The sequence below is a fragment of the Bos javanicus genome, chromosome 13 (assembly GCF_032452875.1).
Source record: "Bos javanicus breed banteng chromosome 13, ARS-OSU_banteng_1.0, whole genome shotgun sequence".
Taxonomy (NCBI): Eukaryota; Metazoa; Chordata; class Mammalia; order Artiodactyla; family Bovidae; genus Bos; species Bos javanicus.
In genome coordinates this window covers 8,703,338-8,727,696 of record NC_083880.1, presented here as the reverse complement: position 1 = coordinate 8,727,696, position 24,359 = coordinate 8,703,338, and the positions used below count along the sequence as shown (strand labels likewise).

The window sequence follows — 24,359 nt, the reverse complement described above, 5'->3', positions numbered from 1 at the left end:
AAAACTATAAAACACTGGTGAAAGAAATCAAAGAGGACACTAATAGATGGAGAAATATACCATGTTCATGGATTGGAAGAATCAGTATAGTGAAAATGAGTATACTACCCAAAGCAATTTATAGATTCAATGCCAGTAAAATTTTGAAAAATATATTCCTTTGGATAAATTAGAGTAAAGCAGACATCTTGACCCTCTGCTGTGATCCCAAAGCCTTTGGCTTAAGAAATGTGGTACCATCAAATATGTCACTTATTCATTTCTAATCTGACACAGTAAAACATTTATGCATGATTTTGCAAAGCTCCATGGCTGAGGAGGTTGTCAATTCTAGAAAGTGAGATGCCCAGAAGCCAGGGTCTCTGAATGTGGGTCCCTAAGATGTTGAGCTTATCTGTAGCTGCAGCACAGACTAGCTGATCCAGACCAGTAGAACACTTTATTCTATTTATGACACTTGTTGCCTTAAAGGCACTTTGTTATATATTTTGTTCCTCCTTATTCATTTTTGTAGCTTTATTGTGAAACAACACAGAGTGGAAGAAACCGTGATAATGTATGAGAACTTTAGAGTTAAAAATTAGATTACAAAGTTAATACAGCTACACGTGGTGACAAAATTAGTGTAATTTAATTAAATTCAGTGTATCTACTGAGCCATAAAGGTCTGTGGTATGCTCTGCGCTGTCAATACAGACATGAGTTGGTTATATTAACAATGATATTACATCATGAGAAACGCTGGACTGGAAGAAACACAAACTGGAATCAAGATTGCCGGGAAAAATATCAATCACCTCAGATATGCAGATAACACCACCCTTATGGCAGAAAGTGAAGAGGAACTGAAAAGCCTCTTGATGAAAGTGAAAGTGGAGAGTGAAAAAGTTGGCTTAAAGCTCAACATTCAGAAAATGAAGATCATGGCATCTGGTCCCATCACTTCATGGGAAACAGATGGGGAAACAGTGTCAGACTTTGTTTTTTGGGGCTTCAAAATCACTGCAGATGGTGACTGCAGCCATGAAATTAAAAGACACTTATTTCTTGGAAGGAAAGTTATGACCAACCTAGATAGCATATTCAAAAGCAGAGACATTACTTTGCCAACAAAGGTCTGTCTGGTCAAGGCTATGGTTTTTCCAGTGGTCATGTATGGATGTGAGAGTTGGACTGTGAAGAAGGCTGAGTGCTGAAGAATTGATGCTTTTGAACTGTGGTGTTGGAGAAGACGCTTGAGAGTCCCTTGGACTGCAAGGAGATCCAACCAGTCCATTCTGAAGGAGATCAGCCCTGGGATTTCTTTGGAAGGAATGATGCTAAAGCTGAAACTCCAGTACTTTGGCCACCTCATGCGAAGAGTTGACTCATTGGAAAAGACTCTGATGCTGGGAGGGATTGGGGGCAGGAGGAGAAGGGGACGACAGAGGATGAGATGGCTGGATGGCATCACTGACTCGATGGACGTGAGTCTGAGTGAACTCCGGGAGTCGCTGATGGACAGGGAGGCCTGGTGTGCTGTGATTCATGGGGTTGCAAAGAGTCGGACACGACTGAGCGACTGATCTGATCTGATTACTAATGATTATGAATAAGATTATACCACTAGTTATTAACAACATTAATACTTTTAGTTGCCTAAATACAGTATCATGAGCTAATATAAAATATATACTGGCCTCTGTCCCAAGTACCTGGCACAGAGCTCCTGGAGACTTTGTAATTTCTGAGGTGACAAGGCCACTGGGACACCCCTTGTTCTAATATTCGTCTTTGACTCCATGCCTGACACAGCGCTCCTAAAACCCTGGCAAATCTCTAAGTGATGAGAGCATCAGGAACATCTGTTGTTCTCCTGAGTTGACCCTGAGTGGGCTTCTGGATGACCTGTGGATGGAGGCTGGTCACCAGAACTAAGACATGATCAGAAGCTTGGGATTTCCATTCCTATCTCTCATCCCCCAAACAGGGGAGACCGGCTGGAAATGGAGCTAATTATTGATTGTGCCTATATTCCCAGTTGGTGCTAGTGGTCAAGAACCCGCCTGACAATGCAAGATCCCGCCTGACAATGCAAGATCCCTGGGTCGGGAAGATCCTGTGGAGGAGGGGATGGCCACCCACTCCAGTACCCTTGTTTGGAGAATCCCACAGACAGAGGAGGCTGGCAGGCGACAGTCCCTGGGGTCTCACAGAGTCGGACACGACTGAAGCGACTTAACACGCAAGCACGTACCTCTGAGTAAGTCTCCATAATATCCAAATAGTGCAGGTTTGGGGAGCCTCCCAGTGGGCGAACACATCCAGGTCAGGCGGGTAATAACCTACCCCAACCACACGGGGACAGAAGCTCCTGCACTCCCGACCCACCCAGACCTAGTCCTGTGTATCTCTTCATCTGGCTGTTCAGCTGAATCCTTTACCACGTGCTCTGATAAACTGGTAAAGGCATATACGTGTTTCCCTGAGTTCTGTGACCTGCTCTAGAAAATTAACTGAACCCAAGCAGAGGGTTGGATCATTGGACCTTCCAATCTATGGCCAGTAGATCAGAAGTACAGGTGATAACCTGAGCTTGTGACTACTGGCATTTTAAGCTCACATGTGTGCATCCGCGTTTGTGCGTAGGGCGGGGGAGGGCATCAGTCTTATGAGACCTGGTGCTTAATTACTCTCTGGGATCTGAGACGATCTCCAGGTGCACAGTATCAGAACTGAGTTAAGTTGCAGGGCACCCGGGTGGTGTTGCAGAGAATTTCTTAGCATGGGAAAATCTCCATACATTTGGTGACCAGAAATGTTGTAAGTGACATGATCTGTGAGAGAAGTAAAGGAGACTCACGGAGAAGAAACTCACACTAGGGAAGAACAAGATTTTTCTCTCCACAGGAGGAAGGAAAAAACTGAGATTTTCCTTTGCAAATATACTAACTGAACACTTCACGCTAATTTATTTCTGTATGAAAACATCAAGAAATGATATGATGATGTCTAGAGGTCTGGTCTTCCAAATATGAAAGCACAAATGTTCTCAATCTCTTAAACCTGCCAAATTATACACTATGAAAATACCTTACATTTAAAGTAACATTACCAAATACTTTTATAGAGAACTATATTATCCAGTTATCTTACATCCATTATTTCAACTGATCCTCATAACAGCCTCTGATGTAGACAGTAATGATTTACTGATTCTTTGCATATAGAAACTGAGGCTACAAATATTGATGTGACTTTTCTATGGTCACACCAAGATGATCTGATAAATGAGTTTATGAGAAATTTTCTTTAGTATGCATATAAATGAACTCAAGTTAACTTTATTTTCCAGCTTCCCAACCAAGATTTTGATATCAAACATTTCTCTCCATCTGTAGTGATGTCTATAATGTAGAAACTTGTACAATAAAAGATGTGTCCAGTATGATAACTTTTCTAAAAAGTTTCCATTTCCCCCTGTATGACAACAATTTGATGATATTAGCACCATTACCTTTTTAATGATGGCCAAGAACATGACACTCAATATAAAGTAGAAAGTTTCATTTCCTCCTTCAAGAAAACAAAGTCAGTCAGCTACCACGGAGAACATTATGGAGGGTGTGTGAAATACCAAAAATAGAGTTACCACAGGGTCCAGCAGTCCCACTCTTGGGCATATATCCTAAGAAAACCATGATTTGAAAAGATACATGCACCCCAATGTTCACATGTGATTTAAAATAACCAAGACAGGGAAACAAGCTACATATCTGTCACCAAGTGTATAGATAAAGAAGAAGCAGTATGTATATACAATGGAATATTACTCAGCCATTAAAAAGGATGAGATAATGCCATTTGCAGCAACATGGAGAGACAGTTTATCATATTAAGTGAAGAAAGTCAGAGAAAGACAAGTACCTTGCAATATCACTTATACATGAAGTCTAAAAAATGTGATACAAATAAACTTATTTATAAAACAGAAACAGACTCAGACACAGAAAGTAAACTTATTGTCACCAAAAGGGTGGGATAAGGTAGGAGTTCGAGATTAAGAGATGCGCACTACGATATATAAAATAAACAACAAGGTCTTAGTGTATAGGATGGGGAACTATATTCAAAATCTTGCAATAACTCATAATGGAAAACAATCTAAAACAAATATATATATATGGATCACTTTGTTGCTTGCCTAAAACTAGCACAACATTGAAAATCAATATACTTCAATTAAAAAAAGAAAGGAAGGAAGATAATTTTTTATTTTTAGTACGAGACAAGGTATTTGATGGCAACTCCAGTCAACCATGCAAGAATGTAGTGATTAATTTAGCTGGATATTTTCCTTCATATTTTGCTGATATTTCCCATCTACATTTTTATTTACTAATATTGGAATGACTTCACTTAAGTGCCATCACCTGATAATTTTATCCAAGTAACATGCAATTAACCCCTCAAAATCATCATCAAATGCATCAACGTAGACCTAATTTCAATATCGGGACAACTAGCGTGTCACACTGTAGGGTATCTGAAAAGTTAATTTAACTTAGTCCATGCTTCTTTCACTGTTTACTTTGCAGTATCAAGTAGAGTAACTACTTGATAAGACGTGATTATTTTAAGGTCATAATAGTTAAGAGATGTTCAGTTTTCCTGTTGAAAGGATGAGTGCGGCTTATATACTGGACTAGTCTCTTCTTACTAGTTTCAAGGAAATTATTACAGATGCCAGTGAGTTTGTTAGTAAATTCTCTTCAGGTCTCAGGGATCATATTTCCCAAATTGGAAACTTCTATACATATCCATTTCCCCAAGCATTTCAGTCCCATTTGCCTCTTTTAATCAAAAAGCTATATTATTGACAAAATATTAATTATTCCCAGAATGTTCAGGCTGCTTTGATTGTTGTTATTTTCATGTAGAGCACAAAATGAGTCAACTGGTTTGGTAGCTTGCTTTGCATCATTCTCTTTGAACTTCCACTTTCTCCTCTAAGATAGAATAGGGTCTTATTAATTCACTTGCAAAGAGAAACATTTTTTTAAATCAAAGGATGAAATGAAATATCTAGCTCTGTTAACAAGGAGGAAAAGATGTAAAAGGCAGCATAATTGGCTTGAAGAAAGTCTTCTTATTTTAAGCAAACCCACTAATGTTCATTGGAAAAGGCCCTTTATAATCATAATAATTCACAAAAAGTACAGTGACCATCCAGTGTTATCTAAATGTGTCTGACCCTCAATGCTCCTCATGCAAATAATAAAATCACCATAAAACCACCACTTCTGTGAACTTGCAAGGAATACTGATCCATCCAGCCTGTTAAGAAGGCAAGTGTTTATCTTCCTGCCCCATGATTTCAGCAAGGTTATCATCTATCTGAAAAACCCAAGGGATTCTGCCCCAATTAACTTACTATTGTGTATTTACACTCTCATTTTTCTCATAGTTTTATTTTCCCGGTGTAATTGAGATGTAATAAATGTAGGGCATGTTACAAAATAGAAGCAGGTGAATAAACACCTCCAAATTCAGCTAGAGAAGACCCCCTTTCATCTCAGCCTACTGCTATGGGAAAAGATTAGATCCACATTTTCTGAACTCTCCCACCTAAATGTAGAAGGGTAAAACGTAGAAGGGATGTGGCATATCCAAGTACAGAGCATTAGTTTAGGATGACCAAAATCAATCTAAAAGAACAACATCTTTCAAGTTAAAACACACACACATTCATGAACATTTTCTTCAAAAGATAATGACAACAGGGAGAAAATAAATTAGATGTGATGGTTCCAGTTCTGGGATGCTATCATCTTAAATTCAAAATAATTAAGCAATTATGTCAGACATACAAAAAAGTGGAGTCATGATAACCAATAGGCTGTCTCACTTCCTAAGCTGGTTAAACTTAGTTTTCCGAATAACAGAAATTATTTGTGGACAAGATTGATTTCCAGCATATAAAGGCTGAAAAGAATAAGAAATAGCGTAAAAGTACTTACAACTGATCGGATGTTATTTTCTTTCACCAGTTTCAGAGATGATCTATAGCACTTGGCAAGGTCTTCCTTGTGGGAACCGTTAAGGTGGCCTCTGGCGATTGGCCCCACAGTGTGGATGACATCTGTAAATGCAAAAGGAAGGAAAAATAGGGTAAACGGGAAATTTTCGCTTTTCATATAACCGTTGCTTTATTTATTTTAGGTATTTGTTCTGGAGTTTAGAGACAAGCAAGCTAAGAAATATTGATGATGCAAATGCTTCTCTGGTAAAATATTTTAGATACCATAGCTTTTTAAAGTAGGCAATATTCCAGGAAGTTGATAATTATGTAAAGGAATCCCCTACCAGTAAATTGTTCTATTGTTATTGGTCAGATCCAAGCATAACAAATTATAATGTAAGATGTGAATAATTGGTACACTGCTGCTGCTGCTGCTGCTCCCCCGTCCCTGGGATTCTCCAGGCAAGAACACTGGAGTGGGTTGCCGTTTCCTTCTCCAATGCAAGAAAGTGAAAAGTGAAAGTGAAGTCGTTCAGTCATGTCCGACTCTTAGCTACCCTATGGACTGCGGCCTAACAGGCTCCTCTGTCCATGGGATTTTCCAGGCAAGAGTACTGGAGTGGGGTGCCATTGCCTTCTCTAATTAGTACACTGGCAAAAGACAAATCCTCAGTATGAGATAAACAGAAATAATTGCCTACAAAGCATTCTGAATTGACATAGGAAGGAAGAACCAATGTTACATATCACCTTGCATACAAGATAATAGTGTCAGACATTGTAAAAACTATAAAGAAGGGCAAGTTTCTGAAAAAGTCAAAAAATATAATAATAATAATCCTAAAAGTAATCATTTTAAAATATCCATAGCAATTTACAATGCAATCTACCAATGCTCACACACATAAGATATGCTGGGGATATTAGTTCGTAATAATTCCCTAACTTCTAGTTTTCACTATAGTAAATCTCAAAAATCAATGTATACCTCTCAACCTCTATTTATATTTAAAATACAATATTTAATGTTTTTGCTTTTGCATATAAAACCAGCCATTCTGGCACACATAAACATTTAAATTTAGGAATTTAATGAAATAGAACCATCCTCATTTAAGTCAATAAAGATAGTAAGAAAAAAACTAAATTTTAATCCAAATTACTTGAAAAGGCCTTTATTACTCCTGCTTCTCAGTCTTATCTGTTAATCTGGATTATCAACTCATTCCATTGATGTGAATAACAAGAACTGATCAACTTTGATGAAAAAGATAAATTCAGTCTTCTATCATTAGAATATTATAATGAAATGAAATTACTTGCTTTGGCTAATTAGTACCAGTCAATTTCAAAAACAGTAAAAAGAATAAGAACACTTTACTAAAATACAGCTATGGAATAGTTAATGGTTTTAAACTGCATATGAAATTTAAACAGTGGAAGAGAAATCAGGAAGACAAAAATCTTTGTTGATTGTCTGCTAAATGTCAAGAGTATTATTTGATGTTGAGAAAATCCCCAAATGTTGATTTCAACTTTTAACAGCTTTAAATAGTATTTAAATCCTTGTTCAGATAATGCTGACGATGATATCTTGTGATCAAAATAGGCAGAAACCTTATTAGTGAGTTCATGCAGATGTTTATTTCAGACAAACCTGGTTTTAAAGTGAGAACTGCTATGATTCAGAAAGACAAAATAGAGGGAGATTAGGTTAAAGACGCTTACTCCTTGGAAGGAAAGTTATGACCAACCTAGATAGCATATTCAAAAGCAGAGACATTACTTTGCCAACAAAGGTCCATCTAGTCAAGGCTATGGTTTTTCCAGTGGTCAGGTATGGATGTGAGAGTTGGACTGTGAAGAAGGCTGAGCACTGAAGAATTGATGCTTTTGAACTGTGGTTTTGGAGAAGACTCTTGAGAGTCCCTTGGACTGCAAGGAAATCCAACCAGTCCATTCTGAAGGAGATCAGCCCTGGGATTTCTTTGGAAGGAATGATGCTAAAGCTGAAACTCCAGTACTTTGGCCAACTCATGCGAAGACGTGACTCATTGGAAAAGACTCTGATGCTGGGAGGGATTGGGGGCAGGAGGAGAAGAGGACGACAGAGGATGAGATGTCTGGATGGCATCATTGACTCGATGGACGTGAGTTTGAGTGAACTCTGGGAGTTGGTGATGGACAGGGAGGCCTGGTGTGCTGTGATTCATGGGGTCGCAAAGAGTCGGACACGACTGAGCAACTGAACAGAAATGAACTGAACTGAGGTTGTATTTAGCATAGGCTTGCATGCACGCACGCGCACACACTCACACTAATGTTTTTTTGTGTAATAACAAGAATTGTAACATGATTGCAACATGATTTCCCAAAGCAGGTAAGATATGGGTTTAAAGTGAAAGTCGTTCAGTCGAGTCTGACTCTTTTTGTCCCCATGGACTATACAGTCCATGGAATTCTCCAGGCTAGAATACTGGAGTGGGTAGCCTTTCCCTTCTCCAGGGGATCTTCCCAACCCAGGGATCGAACACAGGTCTTTTGCATTGCAGGCAGATTTTTTACCAGCTAAGCCACAAGGGAAGCCCAAGAGTATTAGAGTGGGTAGCCTATCCCTTCTCCAAATGATCTTCCTGACCCAGAATCAAACCCTGCATTGCAGGTGGATTCTTAACCAACTGAGCTATTGGGGAAGCCCCTTGTACCTATATTTAAAGTTTTACCATGATTTTAATATGCAAACTGAGTCCAACCTATCTTATAAGTGGACATGTAGTACAAGATACATCTTGGGTATCTCAGTTACCAAAGAATATTAGACAGTAGTCAAGAATTTTTAGAGATGAAAAGGACAGTATGGAAAACTTTAATCCATTCTTCCCTTGCTCAGTGGATCCATAGGAGAAGGAATTATGCCCAAAGTCTCAGATCAATATAGGGAGACACATTGTCACAAAAGCAATATGACTGTGAATTAACTTTTCTCAATACAGCTGTTTGTTGAAGGCAATAGCGTACATTTGTATATATATACAGTTTTCCATGCTTACCGTGAATTCTATTCCTTTAGCCTCATACTTTGTATACATGCAAATTCTCATTGGCTATCACTATGCAAGGAACTACCCTAAAACTTGGTAACACATTTTATCTTAACAAAATCTTCAAACAAAAACATGTTTTCTTAACAAAAATCACCACTTGATTATTTTAATGACTTTTTTGGATCAACAATTCTGAAATGGCTCAGCTGGAGGGTCTGGCAGGCATGGAGCCCCAGGAAAAGTCATAGTTACGCAGCAGCTAAGGCTGAGCAGGGACTCACCATGGGGGCCGGTTTGGGTTTTCTGATGAAACCTCAGAACAGTCAGATTGCTCACGGGACAGCGCAGGGCTTCAACACCAAATGCCGGAACTGGAAGCTGTGTCATCTTTTCTCTCAGCCTTGGGACTGACAGTGTCATCATCACTGTACCCTGATTGCTTACAACTGGCACAGTTCCACCCATTTCAAGTGGACTGTGGACATGTTTTAAAATGGGCACAAGGAAGGATTCCCCAGACACCCGGGGCTTTCTTTGGAGTTAGCAGGTTTATCAAATACGAAGTCTTGAGGTAGATGAATAAGATATCATAGGAAAAACTGATATGATTATTTCCATGCAGGTGTTCATGAAAACAGTATGGGGGTCCTTCAGAAAATTAAAAACAGAATTACCATGTGATCCAACAATATACTTCTGGGTATTTATTCAATGGAAAGAAAAACATCCCCAATAGATATGTGCCCCTCCGTGTTCACTGCAGCACTGTTTACAACAGCCCAGCTGGTAGCTCAGCTGGTAAAGAATCCACCCGCAATGCAGGAGACCCCAGTTTGATTCCTGTGTAGAGCAGATCTCCTGGGGAAGGGATAGGCTACCCACTCCAGTATTCTTGGGCTTCCCTGATGGCTCAGATGGTAAAGAATCCGGATGCCTGCAATGCAGGAGACCTGGGTTTGATACCTGGGTTTGGAAGATCCCCTGGAGGAAGGCAGAGCAGCCCACTCCAGTATTCTTGCCTAGAGAATCCCCATGGACAGAGGAGCCTGGTAGGCTACAGTTCTTGGGATTGCAAAGAGTCAGACATGACTGAGCAACTAAGCATGGTGCAGTTCATTGATATAATCAAAGTTTCCAGTGATGGATGAATGGATAGTATATATATATGTATATATATATATTCCATACACAATGGAATACTATTCAACCATAAAAATGAAGAAAGTTCTCCCATTCATGAGAATATGGATGGAACTTGAGGACATTACGCTAAGTAAAATAAATCAGAGAGAGGAAGACAAATACTGCACTATCTCGCTTATATGTAGAATTTTTAAAAAGCAAACAAACAGCAATCTCATAGACACAGAGAACAGATCGGTTCTTGTTAGAGGCAGGGGACAGAAAGGAAGGCATGAAGTGGATGAAAGAGGTCAAAAGGTACAAACTTTCAGTGATAAACAAGTTCTGGGAATATAATGCACAGTATGGTGACCGCCGTTGATAATACCATATTGTATATTTGAAAGTTGCTGAAAGAGTAGATCTTGTAAGTTTTAATCAGAAAAAAGAAATCTATTTCCAGTATGAAGTTCTCAGACATATTATTTTAATAAGTCAACTGCTGATTTAATTTAAAAAAAAATCAGAACTAGAGGAAGATTGAATATGAAATTAATATGCTTACTAATTGCAAATACAATCCAATTTTGAGCTCACAGAACACCTGTAGCTCCTAGATAGAACTGCCTGGCCCTGCACAAATTTTGTTTTTTCCTCTGTCTCAAAATCTGGCAGGAACTTGTAGGCAAATGAGAGGGCAGGGATTACTGTTACAGAATCAGCATTATATCTCCCTGTGAGCCATGACAGTAATGCTGTTTCCCTGAAATGTCTGGCTCTGCATTCCAGAAAGGAAGAGCAGCCTTTGTGCACTTGAAGCCCTTTCTTACACAACTGAGGAAAGTCAAGAAAATGGTGTGATCTGCACATTTCATCAGCACTTCAAACGCAACTCCTGGAAGAGGTATGGAAAACGAGATGGCAGGCCCGTGCGTGCTTTATCTGACTATAACCTGTGGCAAGACAAATGAGCCTGTTTTTGCTCATCTATTTCTGAAATCAATCAGCCTCTAAATCAGCTCTTTTGTTTTGAAGCTATAACCACCACCTTGTGTTCCCCCAGCTTGTTCTACCCTGGGAAATTAGTCTCAAGTCCATAGAAAAGGAGGGTAGGATGGAAGGTCTGCTTTGAAGGGGATGCCGGAGGGAGCCTGCTTTCATTTCCAAATGTGTAAATTGAAAAATGTGCAGGTGGAAGGCCAAATAAATATTGAAAGCAGTAGAATCATTTACTAAGATTCGATCAGACTTCTGCTTGATAAAACAAATGCAGCAAAAACATTCTGTGAAAAAATATTAGCATAATGAATTTTGAAACAAATGAGGGAACCTATATAGGTTGCTCTCATCGTTTTCCATTTGAGAAGCAACTGTGCCACGTTCAAACTGTTAATGAACAGTCAGACCAGAAGTAGAATCAATTACACATTGCTTTCATTCACTCCATTCTTGTATTCATAAGCATAATCGGTCCATCTAACCGACTGCATAATGATGCCATGCCCTGTCAGTCATATTCAAATTGCATGAATTTTAAGAAGAAAACCAATGCATGGGATTAAATTGATTTTCTTTTCTAGAGCTACAACCACAAAACCAAGCACTAAAAGTATTATTTGCAAATCTTATTGGCCAATTTATATGATAAGCACCACCAATCTATGACCCAAAACAGAATACTTGGAGTTCGGTTAACGGGAAATTGAATTACAACCTGATAGCATTACAAAGTAAATGCTGCCTTTTCTTTCCATATAGGTCAATGTTTTTCATATCCACATTTTCAAAGCTTGTTTTTATTATATTTCAAGAAACAATCAATTGTCCATAAGATGTTCCTTTTCAACCTACAGCAGACATCAGTGAGATTGTGTTTCAGCTTCAGCACATTTCCAAGTCTGGATTATTCTCATACTCATTTCTTCAGGTACATGTTTGATTTCTTTCCATGCCCAGAAAGACTAGTCATACAGCTCTGTGCATGGGTTTGGGATAAACTAGCACTTACAATGCTATTTTCTAGTCTATTTTCCTTTGAGTCTGTGAGTTGAGCTTGTTGTCTTTGTTTGTTTTCCCCTTCAGTGTTCTTAGTTACAAAGGACTTCTAGTTTACTTCTCTGAGCCTTCTTAGATCTCTGTGTCTAGGATTAAATATACAGTAGCTAAACACCATTTGCACTTTACAGCTGATATGGACACACAGAATACACTGTCAAAACTTGAACTAGTACACTCAATTCATTTTCAGGCTTGAATCCCATTTTTACGTAGAAATAAGATAGCATTGTTTGGGGCATCTTGTATTGACAATGTTTGCGCTTCACTGACTTCACAGTTGTGAAGTTTTAAGCTTAAATTGTGAGGATCAAGTCTTAAAATAGTAATTGAGCACTTTCTACCAAAAATGTTATCCTTCAGATTAAAAAGAAGAAGAAAGAAGGGGCAAAGCCCATTTGCAATTTGCTACCAGCTCTCCTTCTTCTGCCAAAGATTTATTTTAGGTCAGTCCTAATGGGACTGTGTCCTCTTTCAACCAGACACCTACCCATAAGGGTCTATTTGCAATAATATAGATTGCATTTCTATAAAACGGATATCCTATGGTCAGCCATTTATAGGATCTTTGAGATTCCACAGGATACTGTGGGCATATTTCCAACAGAGAGGGGTCTCAGAGAGACTGTGGGAAGATGAATTTTCTGCAAAATTCCAACATTTCCACCATCATTTTAGAATGAACCAAAAGAGAGCACATCCTAGAAGGAAGTGAGTCAAATACATGGCATTTGTAATGTTTGAATAGCAGGGGTTGAGAGGAGGTAAGCCGACATAGACAATACGAGTTTTTCAAGGAAAATAATAATAAGGCCTTTGTTCCAGTTCAAGGGATAGGCAGCCACTTGCAGCTTTTTCAGAGAAATGTAAAACCAGTACTTTATTAAGACGCAAAGGGAAAGTGGGCTTTAAAAATTCTATGTAGTCAGTAACAATAAATGAATGTCAGTCCCCACTGCAAGGATGTCTCCACAAATGCAGAATCTGGGCTGGGACTCAAGTGCCAGAGGAGTCAACTTGCTTGCTTGTCACCAACCTTCCTTTTCAGCTCCCTTGCCACCCCACGTCTGGACAAGAAAGATTTTTTGCCGTCATTCCCTCAGTCATTAATTCTATCCTTTATTCAATGAATAAATTCATGAAGTGCCAGGTACATAAGGCAACTGCTCTACGCACTCACAACAAACAGCTTGTGAGCTTTTTCTGACTCCACATCTTTCCTGGTATCGAGAAAGCCCCTCCACTTTGCCTCTCAAAATCCTTCCCATCCCATGAAACTAAAAAAAATAAAAATAAAAATAAACAAAAAACCAAAACCTGACCTTCATTGAAGATATAATCCATGAACACCACTACATGAACTAAATTGAACTCATTTCTCCTCTTTTGGTCTCCAATATCATTTATGTTTGACCATTTACTTGACTTTTAACATGAACATTTCTGTACACATGACTAAGAAGATTCCATCAGTCAGAGCTCTTCAGTAACACAGCAAGCATTCTGCCATAGGAGGCAGGTGATTTCCTGTCATCAGAGGCAATCAAACATGACTACATATGCATCGAGTCCTTCTAACTCGGATGCTATGATCCTGTGTTTCCTGGCTTCACATATAAACTCTGCTTCCACTGGAGAAGACATGACCCATCTATGCCTGAGTCTCCCACAAAGCCAAGAATGCTATGGGAACCGTTGCCTAATAGATAATTAGTGAATTTGTGAGTGGTTCAATAAAAGTTGGCCCAATGTAATCAATCTAACCAGAGATGATACACTGGATTAGAGGAAACAATGAGGTGGCATGGACAGTCTGGACTGAGCAAGCAGTGGAATGTAGTTCGACTGGTTCAGATCATTCAACACTAATTTTTATAGAGCTGAGAATCTGTTTCTTCACAGAACGACTCAGCAAAGCGTCATCAAAGATTTCCTAATAACTGGACTACAGACAAAAAAAAAAAAAAAACAACTCTAACACCATCACACTTTTTAATAAAAGCTAAAAGATTCTTCCCAAAGACTTCCAACAAGAAAAAATGTGTAGTGATTTTTTTTTGCCTTTTTCTGCAAGAGATAATTAAATAAATGCATTTTAAAAACATGTCACTTCCCTCATCTGCATATGGTTCATTTTAGAATAAATTGGCTTTGTTCTAGAGATTGGTTTTGGCTCTCAAATCACAAAATGGAAAATTACAGACTCTCTACATGTCTTCTCAAAAACTTAATGGGATCACTTTTCACATTTCTTTAAAAAGTGACATTTGGGTATAATAAACACACCTTTCCATCAAAATAAACCAAACTGCTCCCCGAGCTCAGTCCATTCATAAGACAGTGCTGGGCTACAGCTACTCCATACCTTGATAATTGTGCTCTCTTTTGGTTGCACTTTCATGGTCTACTCATCCACAAGGTTCCACATCTAATTATATAGAGGAACGTTTGTATTTAGAAAAGACAACTGAGGACAGAACATTTTAAGAGATTAACATCGATTCTAGACAGACCCCTCAACTCCCCACTTGTGTCCCTCACAAGTATCCTATCTACTTTTTGCCTATCCAAAAAAAAAAAAAAAGAAGAAACACATTGATTCTAAAAGAAAGAATACATGGAAATCTGTATACAGAGAAGTTGCATTTTTCACGAGTTCCCTTATACAAATTCAGTGATATGAACAAGGGGTTAGCAGCAGTGAAAATGACAAATGTTTAAATAGTAAGGGCAATTTCACGAAACATTTCCATAATGAGTGTCTGCTCTCGTATGAATATGAAGTTACATTGCTGGACCCCAGGAATGTCACCCACTTCTCAGATATGATTGGTGCTTTGTGCATAATAGAATCAGTTTTCAAACTTTTTGGTTTCAGGACTCTATAAAGTCTTAAAAATAACTGAGCACCTGTGAGAACTTTTGTTTTGGTGGGTCATATCTATCATACGGGGCTTCCCTGGTGACTCAGTTGGTAAAGAATCTGCCTGCAATGCAGGAGATGCAGGTTCAATCCCTGGTTTGGGAAGATCCCCTGGAGAAGCAAATGGCAACCTAATACAAGTACTCTTGCCTGGAAAATCCCATGGACCAAGGAGCCTGGCAGGCTATCGTCCATGGGGTTGAAAGAGTCAGGCATGACTTAGTGACTAAACCACCACCACCATATATCACACAAGAAAACAAAAGGACATTTACGGTAAACTATCAGGAAAATGATGCTATCACATGTCAGCTAACTTCTGGAAAACTGCACTGCACACTCAAGAGACAAAGAGAGGGAAAATGCAAACAATTTCTGAATATTATTATGCACATAGAACTGACCTCACAAATCCCCTGAAAGAGGTATCCTTAAACCACACTTTGAGAATTGCTACACTAGAGTTTGTTGCTATGCAGATCTAGTAACTAAATATAAATAACGCCACTTCTATGGAAAATTGACACCATTAACTACTGTACCTGGTTCTCAAGTTTGAAGAAGCAGTGATCTCTTTCAGTTCTATAAGGGAAACTACACATACTGGACTTGTTAAGAAATGATACTTCTCTGCTTCAACTTTTGTATGAGTTAAGGGATTTTAAAAGAGTAATCTTGCATATGTGTGTGTTAAGCTGTGTGGTCGTGTCCAGCACCATGTGACGCTATGGACTGTAGCCTGCCAGGTTCCTCTGTCCATGGGAGTCTCCTGGCAAGAAGACTGGGGAGGGTTGCCATATCCTCCTCCAGAGGATCTTCCAACCCAGCGATCAAATCTGAGTCTCTTAAGTCTCCTGCATTGGCAGGCAGGTTCTTTACCACTAGTGCCATCTAGGAAGCTCAAAAGAATAATTTTAACTGAATGCAAAACTGTCTTTTGGGTCTAAAGTATCTCAATCTTAGAACCTAATTTCTCTTTCCACTTCTGTGAGATAGTGATCAGATCATCTCTACTTGCCAACATCTTTTGAATAAAAAAGCTCTTGTTAAATAAGCAGTTTGCAAGGACTCAAGAAGTCTAAGATGACTTTCAACTGATTTTAGTAGAGAATGAAATGGCAGACTCAGCTTTTTAAACACAAATGCTCCAAGATAACCCAGGATAAAGTGGAGAGGGGTCCTTTAGGATCGTGCATTCCCAAGAGAAGTCGTGACCACAGTTTCCTTCCTCGTACTTCCTTCGTCATAGAATGAGTTGGAAGCTACGGAAGGGAAGGAAACCAGCTAACATTAAGCCAGATTGGAAGGAATGAGAAAGGGACAGACAATTCAAGAAACTTAAAGGTTCTGGCCAATTTTGATGATGGTTTCAATGTGGATGGGAGAAAAGAGAGAAAGAGTTGAAATTCATCCTAAGTAACTTCACTCTGGGTGACTGAGGGGACGATAGGAATGGCAAAATCAGAAGAGTAATTGAGACCCAAATTATTGTAGTGTTTGTAAGTCTTCTAGAAATCCATCCTTAACATAAAAATAAAATGCAGAAAGGGGACAAGGATAAGAGAGGATGAGTAAGAGAAACAAAATGTGTACAGTTGAAGGCAACTAATTTTCCTCTCTCAAAGTACGTTTTTCCCCTCCTTCCCTGCCTATTTTGGGTCTGACATAGAATCACTCAAGGGAACAGAATATATCACTGAGCCTTTCCAGCGTAATTCATTGTGAGGGTAAGATTCAAAGAGGTCAAAACAAGTGCTTCTGCAAGATTATTTAGTGGAAGCCATTAATGTAAAACCACTCTAAGAAAACCAAGATACCTTTTCATAGTGATTCAGATGCTAACAATGAAGTGTCTGCCTGGGAGCTCTGATAATTAAGTAATGAATGCCAGATTTCAAAAGAAAGAAATACCTGTAAGTGAATAAATAATATCTGGTGCTTGATTCTCTAGTAATATACTATTGTGTAGGCCAATGAATAAACATTCCAATTTTTATTTGAAAATGGGTTCAAGCGCAAGATGATATGATAACATGACTGAAGAGGTGCTCTGGTGAGAGAAGTAAGTGGAGTGGAAGGATGAGTAGTTTATTATGAGTAGGAGAGTATTGTAAAGAAGTCTTTAAAGACCTCAGCAAAGGATGATCACTAGAATGTGACCATCACATAGTTATAACCGGATAGGATGATACGAAGAAAGAACGAGAAAACAAGTCTTCATATCCCAATGGGAAATCCCACTCACTGACTAGGCAAACTTGGTCAAATTAGTTTTCCTCTCTTCTCTATAAAAAACAGAAAAATATTTACTTTTCAACTTAATAATGGGGAATAAATTAGCTATTATATGTGAAAGCATCCAGCATAGTACCTGGAATGTTGTAGGATTATTATTAATACTTACAGTTAAATGTATTCACAGTGTATATAAATAGCAGAACAATAAGCTCTTTCATATTTAATCAATATTTCACCATTACACTCTCAAAATTCCTAACTATTCTTAGAAACTGATTATGTCAGAATTTGTACTTTACTGGCTTCTTTGCTTCTACTATTTCTTGGACTCCTGGTTTTCTCTTTCTTAAACTCTTTCTTTCCCCCCAAATATTTGAATAATTCTTTCAGAGATTATCTGTAGCTAAGAATTTTCTAAGTCACTGGATTTTTCAAAAGCTTTTAGTTTGTTCTCATTTCTGAATGTTAGTTTTCTAGTATCTATGACCCTAGGTTCAAATTAATTTTTCTCTCAGAATTTTGACAATTTTGCTTCATTTACTTCTACCATGAGAAAAAGCCAGTTTGATTTTTACACCTCCATAAGTAAGCTGGATTTCTTTTTCCCTCCAGAAGTTCTGTGAACTTCCAATTTATACCCAGAATTCTGAATTCTGTCTAGGTTCTCTTAGGACAGGAATTCTTTTTTCCATCTTAGTTATGAAGTCATTACTATTCTTTCCTTTTCTCCATTTGTTCTATAAGTCTTAATAGATGGGTTGCATATGTCTGAGAGTAAATCTCAATTGTTCTAACTTTCAAATATTTAATCTGCTGCACATTTTAGACTATTTCCTTGACCTATTCTTTGGATCAATGAGTTAATTGTCAGCTGTTTCCTTTCCATTATGCATTTCTTCATTTGAAAACTTCTGTTCTTGTTTTAACTTCCAGGAATTTTTATTTCTCTTGTTAGTACTTCTTTTTTTAAATACTACATGCCTTACATATTGTTCTTTTATCTACCAACTCATTTACTGGCTATAAACCCTGTTGCTGTCCAGGCTAAGACTCTTATAGCTAGCTCTTAATGGATCTGAATTCACTTAATGTATGCCTTCATGTTTTTTTGTGATATTTCTAAAAAGTGAAAGTGTCAGTTGCTCAGTCATGTCTGATTCTTTGTGACCCCGTGGACCATAGCCTGCCAGCCTCCTCTGCCCATGGGATTTCTCAGCAAGAATACTGGAGTGGGCTGCCATTTCTTTCTCCAGGGGATCTTCCCGACCAAGGGATGGAACCTGCATCCCTTGCGTCTCCTGCATCAGGAGGTGGATTCTTCAGTGCTGAGCCACCAGGGAAGCCTGGACCATACAAATTATATATATTTTCATCACATTTTTATTTCTAATGCAAATAAGTAATCCCTGTCAGGGCACCTCAAATAAGATAAAAAGATATTTGTAATGCTCTAATTGCTGACTGACTTACATAAACAGACATTTTAATAAGAGATATACTTCTTAGGTAGCTAACAACAGAATTACAGAAATTGCTAAGATGCTCACAGCTTTTTTTTAAGTGATAAAAGGTATGATTTTATTTTCCCAACATGATAAAGCAGCATATGCTTCCAAATTGAAAATACATACACACACACACACACACACACACAGAGGAAAAAAAGGAGGAATGTTTTGAGTCATGAAAACACTGAATATTTTTCATTCAGTGTTTTCATGACTCAAAACATATCTATCCACATCATTCTAGCTATTTCACAGTGCTTCTTTTATTTATTTTTTTTTAATTTAAACTTATTTATTTTAATTACAGGCTAATTATTTTACAATATTGTATTGGTTTTGCCATACATCAACATGAATCCACCATGGGTGTACACGGGTTCTCTTAGAATTGATTACAACACTATTCCAAGTCAGACCTACTTTAGACCCCATCTTTTATAAATATTATACATTTTAAATAAAAACAGATTATATGTTTACCAGAAGAGAATAGTCAAATATGAAGAGTTGTTCTTAGATACCTAATCATTTTGCATTAATTACAAATCCTATTTACACTTGTTAAACTAAAATGGGATATTTATTTTTACCCTAACCAGTAGATCTATATGCATTACACACTTTGCAGTCCAGAGATATTTAAAACGGAAACACATGAAGCAGCTAAATTATTTTCTAAAGCATCCTTTCTGTACAACATTTTGAATACACAGAAGACAACATGTTCCAACAACGTTCTAATAGGATTTTTAACAGTGTTACTGCTTATTTCATCCCCAAAGACTAACGTCTTAGTTCTCTCTACTACAGTAAATGGACTGTAAGACACTGCTGTCTAGAAAAGACCCTAAAGAACAACAAATTTAAACTTTTTAATGGAATCATCATTGACAATTTTATTGATGGAATAATACAAAAGGTTTCATAGGATAGAACCAAATATCTTTTATTTCTTTGCCTTTTGATCTTCCCTTTAAACAGAGAAAAATAGCCGTAAATAACCCAGAGCTGCAATTGATTTATAAAATTTCATGAAGACAACTCGGATGGTCCCAAATCCACACTGTTCTGAAATGGCAGGAAACAAACGATGGCATTCAATAAAGGGCTCAGTTCAGTTCAAAGCTCAGTATCCGACTCTTGGAATTTCAGGCCTCCCTGATAGAAAGAATAATCGCCTTCCCAGGACACAGCTGATTTCATTTGTAGCTTCTAATAAATCTGGCTTTATCGTATGATTCCAGTGAAAGCTCTGTGGGCTCATCAGAGATGTGTGTAGGGCCTCTCACAAACCACTGGCTTTTGCTGAAATCTTCATTATTCTTTATGGCATGCACCTGCCAACCTGTTGGAATGCCTTCACTCAAGGAAAAGGGCCTAGAACCAGAAGAGCCACACCCTGGACATACCCCAGCCCCTCCCATGCCAAGGCCTTGGCTCACCTTCACTTCTGCAGGTTTGATTTCCCAAGAATTTTCCAATCCAGCATGAACTCTGCCCATGTTAGAATTCTCAACTGAAAAGAAGAGGACTCTGAAGGCACTTGTTTGCCAAGAAGATCTCCCTGTAGATACTGCTTTTGGCTACAGCCATGCCCTTGCTGGGTACTCTCATTTAATCCTAAGCACTTGCTATGTCAACAAGGCATCTCACCTTGTTGCACCTCCTAGATATCTTGGACAGTGGTTCTCAAACTTGAAGTACATCAAAAGCATCTGGGAGGGCTTGTTACAACCCAGGCTGCTGGGTAACACTCCTAGAGTCTCTGATTCAGTAGATCTGGGATGAGGTGGAGGTGGGAACCAAGAATTTGCATTTTTAACGAGTTTCCTTGACCCTGGTGTTGCTGTCTGAGGAAACACATAGGTCTAGGAACCAATTATCAGTCTAAACCAATAATGGCAATCTGTAGTTCTTTAACCAAAATTCCACCCATGTCTTGCTACTTCAAGTTTTGACTTGCCACTCGAGGTTCTGACCTTGATTTTTATCAAATGGATTGACCCAACCACTGTGCCTTTAGCTATAACTTTTGGCTTATACACTGTGTTAACAATCTTGTTCCATTAACCTGTATGGCCTTTCCTGACCTGCCATGCCCACGCCCATCTGTCACACACACTAATGACAATCTATACTTTGAATAATAATCCCAAAACAAAAGTTTTCTTGTTCAATCTCTACTTCAGTTCTCATAAATTATATCAAACAGCTACAAAGATAAGAGCATTTTGGACAAATATTATGGTACAGAGAGTTCATTTTGGATTAAATATCAACAGAACATTAATAACAGAGACACTGATTGAAATTGTTTAAATTATAAGAAGATCAAGGTATATGCACACTAATTGAAAACAGTGCTTAAAGAAAGCATGTTTCTGAAGTGAGTCGAAGAACAAGCTGGCCAAACTGAAGAAGAAAAGCTAAATAAGTAATTTGACTTTAAATCAATTCAAGGGAGGGTACATGGAAGGATTAAGAAAGTGGTTGGCAAGAAGATATATAAATGGCCAATAAATACATGAAAAGATCCTCATCATCCTCAGTCATTAAGGGAATGCAAATCAATACCATAATGAGATACAACTTCATACCTACTGGGATAGTTATAATCAAGCCAGACAACAAGAAGTATTAGTGAGTATGTGGACAAATTAGAATCATCATACACTGGTAGTGTGAATGTAAATGTCTCTTTAGAAAGCAGATGATCCCTCAAAATGTTAGAAATAGATTTACTATATAACCCAGGCCCTCCACTCCTAGGTATCTTTCCAAAACAGCTGAGAAGGCATGTCCACACAAAAACTTGTAAAGAAATGTTCATAGCAGTATTTTTTATAACAGCTCCATTATAAATGAGGGCTTCTCCAATGGCTCAGCAGGTGAAGACTTCACCTGTAATGCAGGAGACACAGGAGACACAGGTTTGATCCCTGGGCTGGGAGGATGCCCTGGAGGAGAAAATGGTTTCCAGTATACTGGAAACCCACTCCAGTATACTTGCCAGGAAAATCCCACTGACAGAGGAGCCTGGCATGCTACAGTCCATAGGGTTGCAAACAGTCAGACATGCCTGAAGTGACTAAGCACACTACAAATGTTTATCAGTTAATGAATGAGCAACCAAATGTATACCTAAAGAATGAAATACTATTCAGCCATAAAAAGGAATGAAATACCGATATCTGCTACTTCACTGGATATTGAAAACATTATATTAAGTGAAAGATGCCAGTCACAGCAGGCCATGCATTTTATGATTCCATTCATAGGAAAATATCCAAGCTGCCAAAGATGAAAGTGGAGTGGGGGATGGAGAGCAACTAATGAGCACAGGGTTTCTTTGTAAGGTGATGAAAATATTCTGAAATTAGATAGTAATGGTGATGGCTCTAAAACTCCATAAATATACCAAAATCACTGAATTATAAACTTTAAAAAAAGAAACTCAGAAGAAAAGAAACAGAAATAGCGTGGGAACATGCCAAGAAATCCAGGCATAGGGTAGGTGACACATATTTTGAAAAAGGCTGCACAGATACCTGAAATGGCCAATTAATTAATATTAACTATGTCTAGAATATGAAAAAAACATTAAAAGCAATACTCTAAAATAAGACTCAGAAAACGAAGTTTGTCACCCCATGAAATCTGCCTGTAGGGGTGCTTATAACTCAGCAGGCTCAGGTTGAACTTTTCAATTAGAATCCCATAGGATAGACCCTCTGTGATTTCATCTCCTACCAACAATTGTCAACACACAGATTAGGAGAGCTATTTGCCATGTAGAACTTCCCATGAATCTGAGGACCGAGAGCCACTTCCATTTTTCAAAAAGCCTGCCTGAATATTTCATTGCAAACTAGTTAATTGTTTAGCACATAAAATGAGTGTGAGGGTCACAAGTAATAAGCAGAGGGAGATAAACTCTGCTTGGTATCACAAACATTCAGTTCTCCATCAGGAGATCTAAAGCCTTTAGATGTCATCATATTATACAATCACAGGGCCATATATGGGCCCATCATACAAAGTATAATGTTTGTTTTACAAATAAACCCTACAGAGAACCATCTTTTTTATGAGAAGACTTCAGGTCGAACACTTGTAGGTGAAAGTTACCATCTTCTTAGGAACTTAAGATGAACCCTTCCCATACTCTTCCAGAAAGATTTTTAGAATCTGTAGGTTTTAGTCTTGGGTTTGTTTGCTTTTGTCAATACATAAAAGTCAGAAGTTTTCATATGTGTTTATACATATAGTCAGTCTCATGCACAGACCAGAATATATAACCCTGCGATGTGTCTTAAGAAATGAGGAGTTTAGATAAATTTCCCTCCCCGCCTCTTCTCTAAGTCTGCGTATAGTCTGTCCTATGAAAAGAGGAGACTGGACTTTCAGAAACATTCAGATTGTACAAAGAAAATGACAGCTATTCCTCATCAAATTCTCACCATGTGGCAACCACTGTTCTAAGTCTAAGACTATTTTAATCTTTCCATACTTTTGGTATTCACTAAGACCTAGTACTAGAAAGATGATCCAGTTCTGGGTGAAAACTGAGCAAATGAACTTCACCCTATTCCTCCTGTTCTGTTCTGCTAAGCCGCTTCAGTTGCGTCCGGCTCTTTGTGATCTCGTGGACTGTAACCCACCAGGCTCCTCTGTCCATGGGATGCTCCAGGCAAGAATACTGGAGTGGGTTCTCATACCCTCCTCCACAGGAGCTTCCCAACCCAGGGATCAAACCCAGGTCTCTTATGTCTCCTGCGCTGGCAGACAGTTTCTTTACCTGAGCACCACCTGGGAAACCTCTTGTTAAGTGTAGCCTAAAAACTTGGGAATTGTACATAAATCAAAGAGAAGACTCTGAAAGGTGGGGAGAAGGAGGCAGACATTGGGGCCTGACATGGTGGTATTTACTGGGTTTTCTTTTTGCTTCATATATCCTGTTGGGTGCTGGAGGAGCCAGGAACTCAGAATTGCCGAAAAGGGGAGATTTAAGAAGTCCAAAGAATGGTCTGCTTTTTCCATCCAGAAAAGCAGGAAAGGCCAACTTAGCAAGATAGAAAGGTTGTCCTACTCCCCACAAAACCAGAGCTCCATCCTGTCCCTTTTAGCCAAGGCCAGGTCAAGAGCCTTGATTCCCACCCTTGCCCAGCTATCATGAGGTGCTCCCCATCCAAGTGGTATCAGAGGGCGGTGAGCAGGAAGCCAGCTTTCATCCCTGAATGGTGGTAACAAAACCTTCCCCACATAATATTGGTAGAAATCATATGGGTATCCTGGACTTTCACCCCCACTTGCCCTGGGATGGTGTCAGAGGATACAATGAGGAGACCTGGAGCTTTCACTACAATTCTGTGGGCCCTTCACTGTGTCAGTGGAGGATAACTGGGGGCCAGTAACAAGGGGGTCCTCCTTTCCCAGCAAGGTGTTGTTACATGAGGCATATTAGGGAT

The 24,359-nt window shown here is 38.6% G+C and overlaps 1 protein-coding gene across 3 annotated transcripts in view; it reads right to left on the bottom strand.

Moving 5' to 3' along the window:
- Positions 1-24,359, bottom strand: part of MACROD2 (mono-ADP ribosylhydrolase 2) — a 2,305,220-nt gene that overhangs the window by 974,589 nt on the left and 1,306,272 nt on the right. For all 3 annotated transcript variants that reach the window (XR_009740200.1, XM_061435643.1, XM_061435644.1), the window contains exon 6: positions 6,000-6,121. Coding sequence is in view for 2 of the 3 variants with exons in the window: in XM_061435643.1 (XP_061291627.1) it covers positions 6,000-6,121 (122 nt within the window). In the remaining variant the exon portion in view is untranslated. The remainder of the gene's footprint in view (positions 1-5,999; positions 6,122-24,359) is intronic.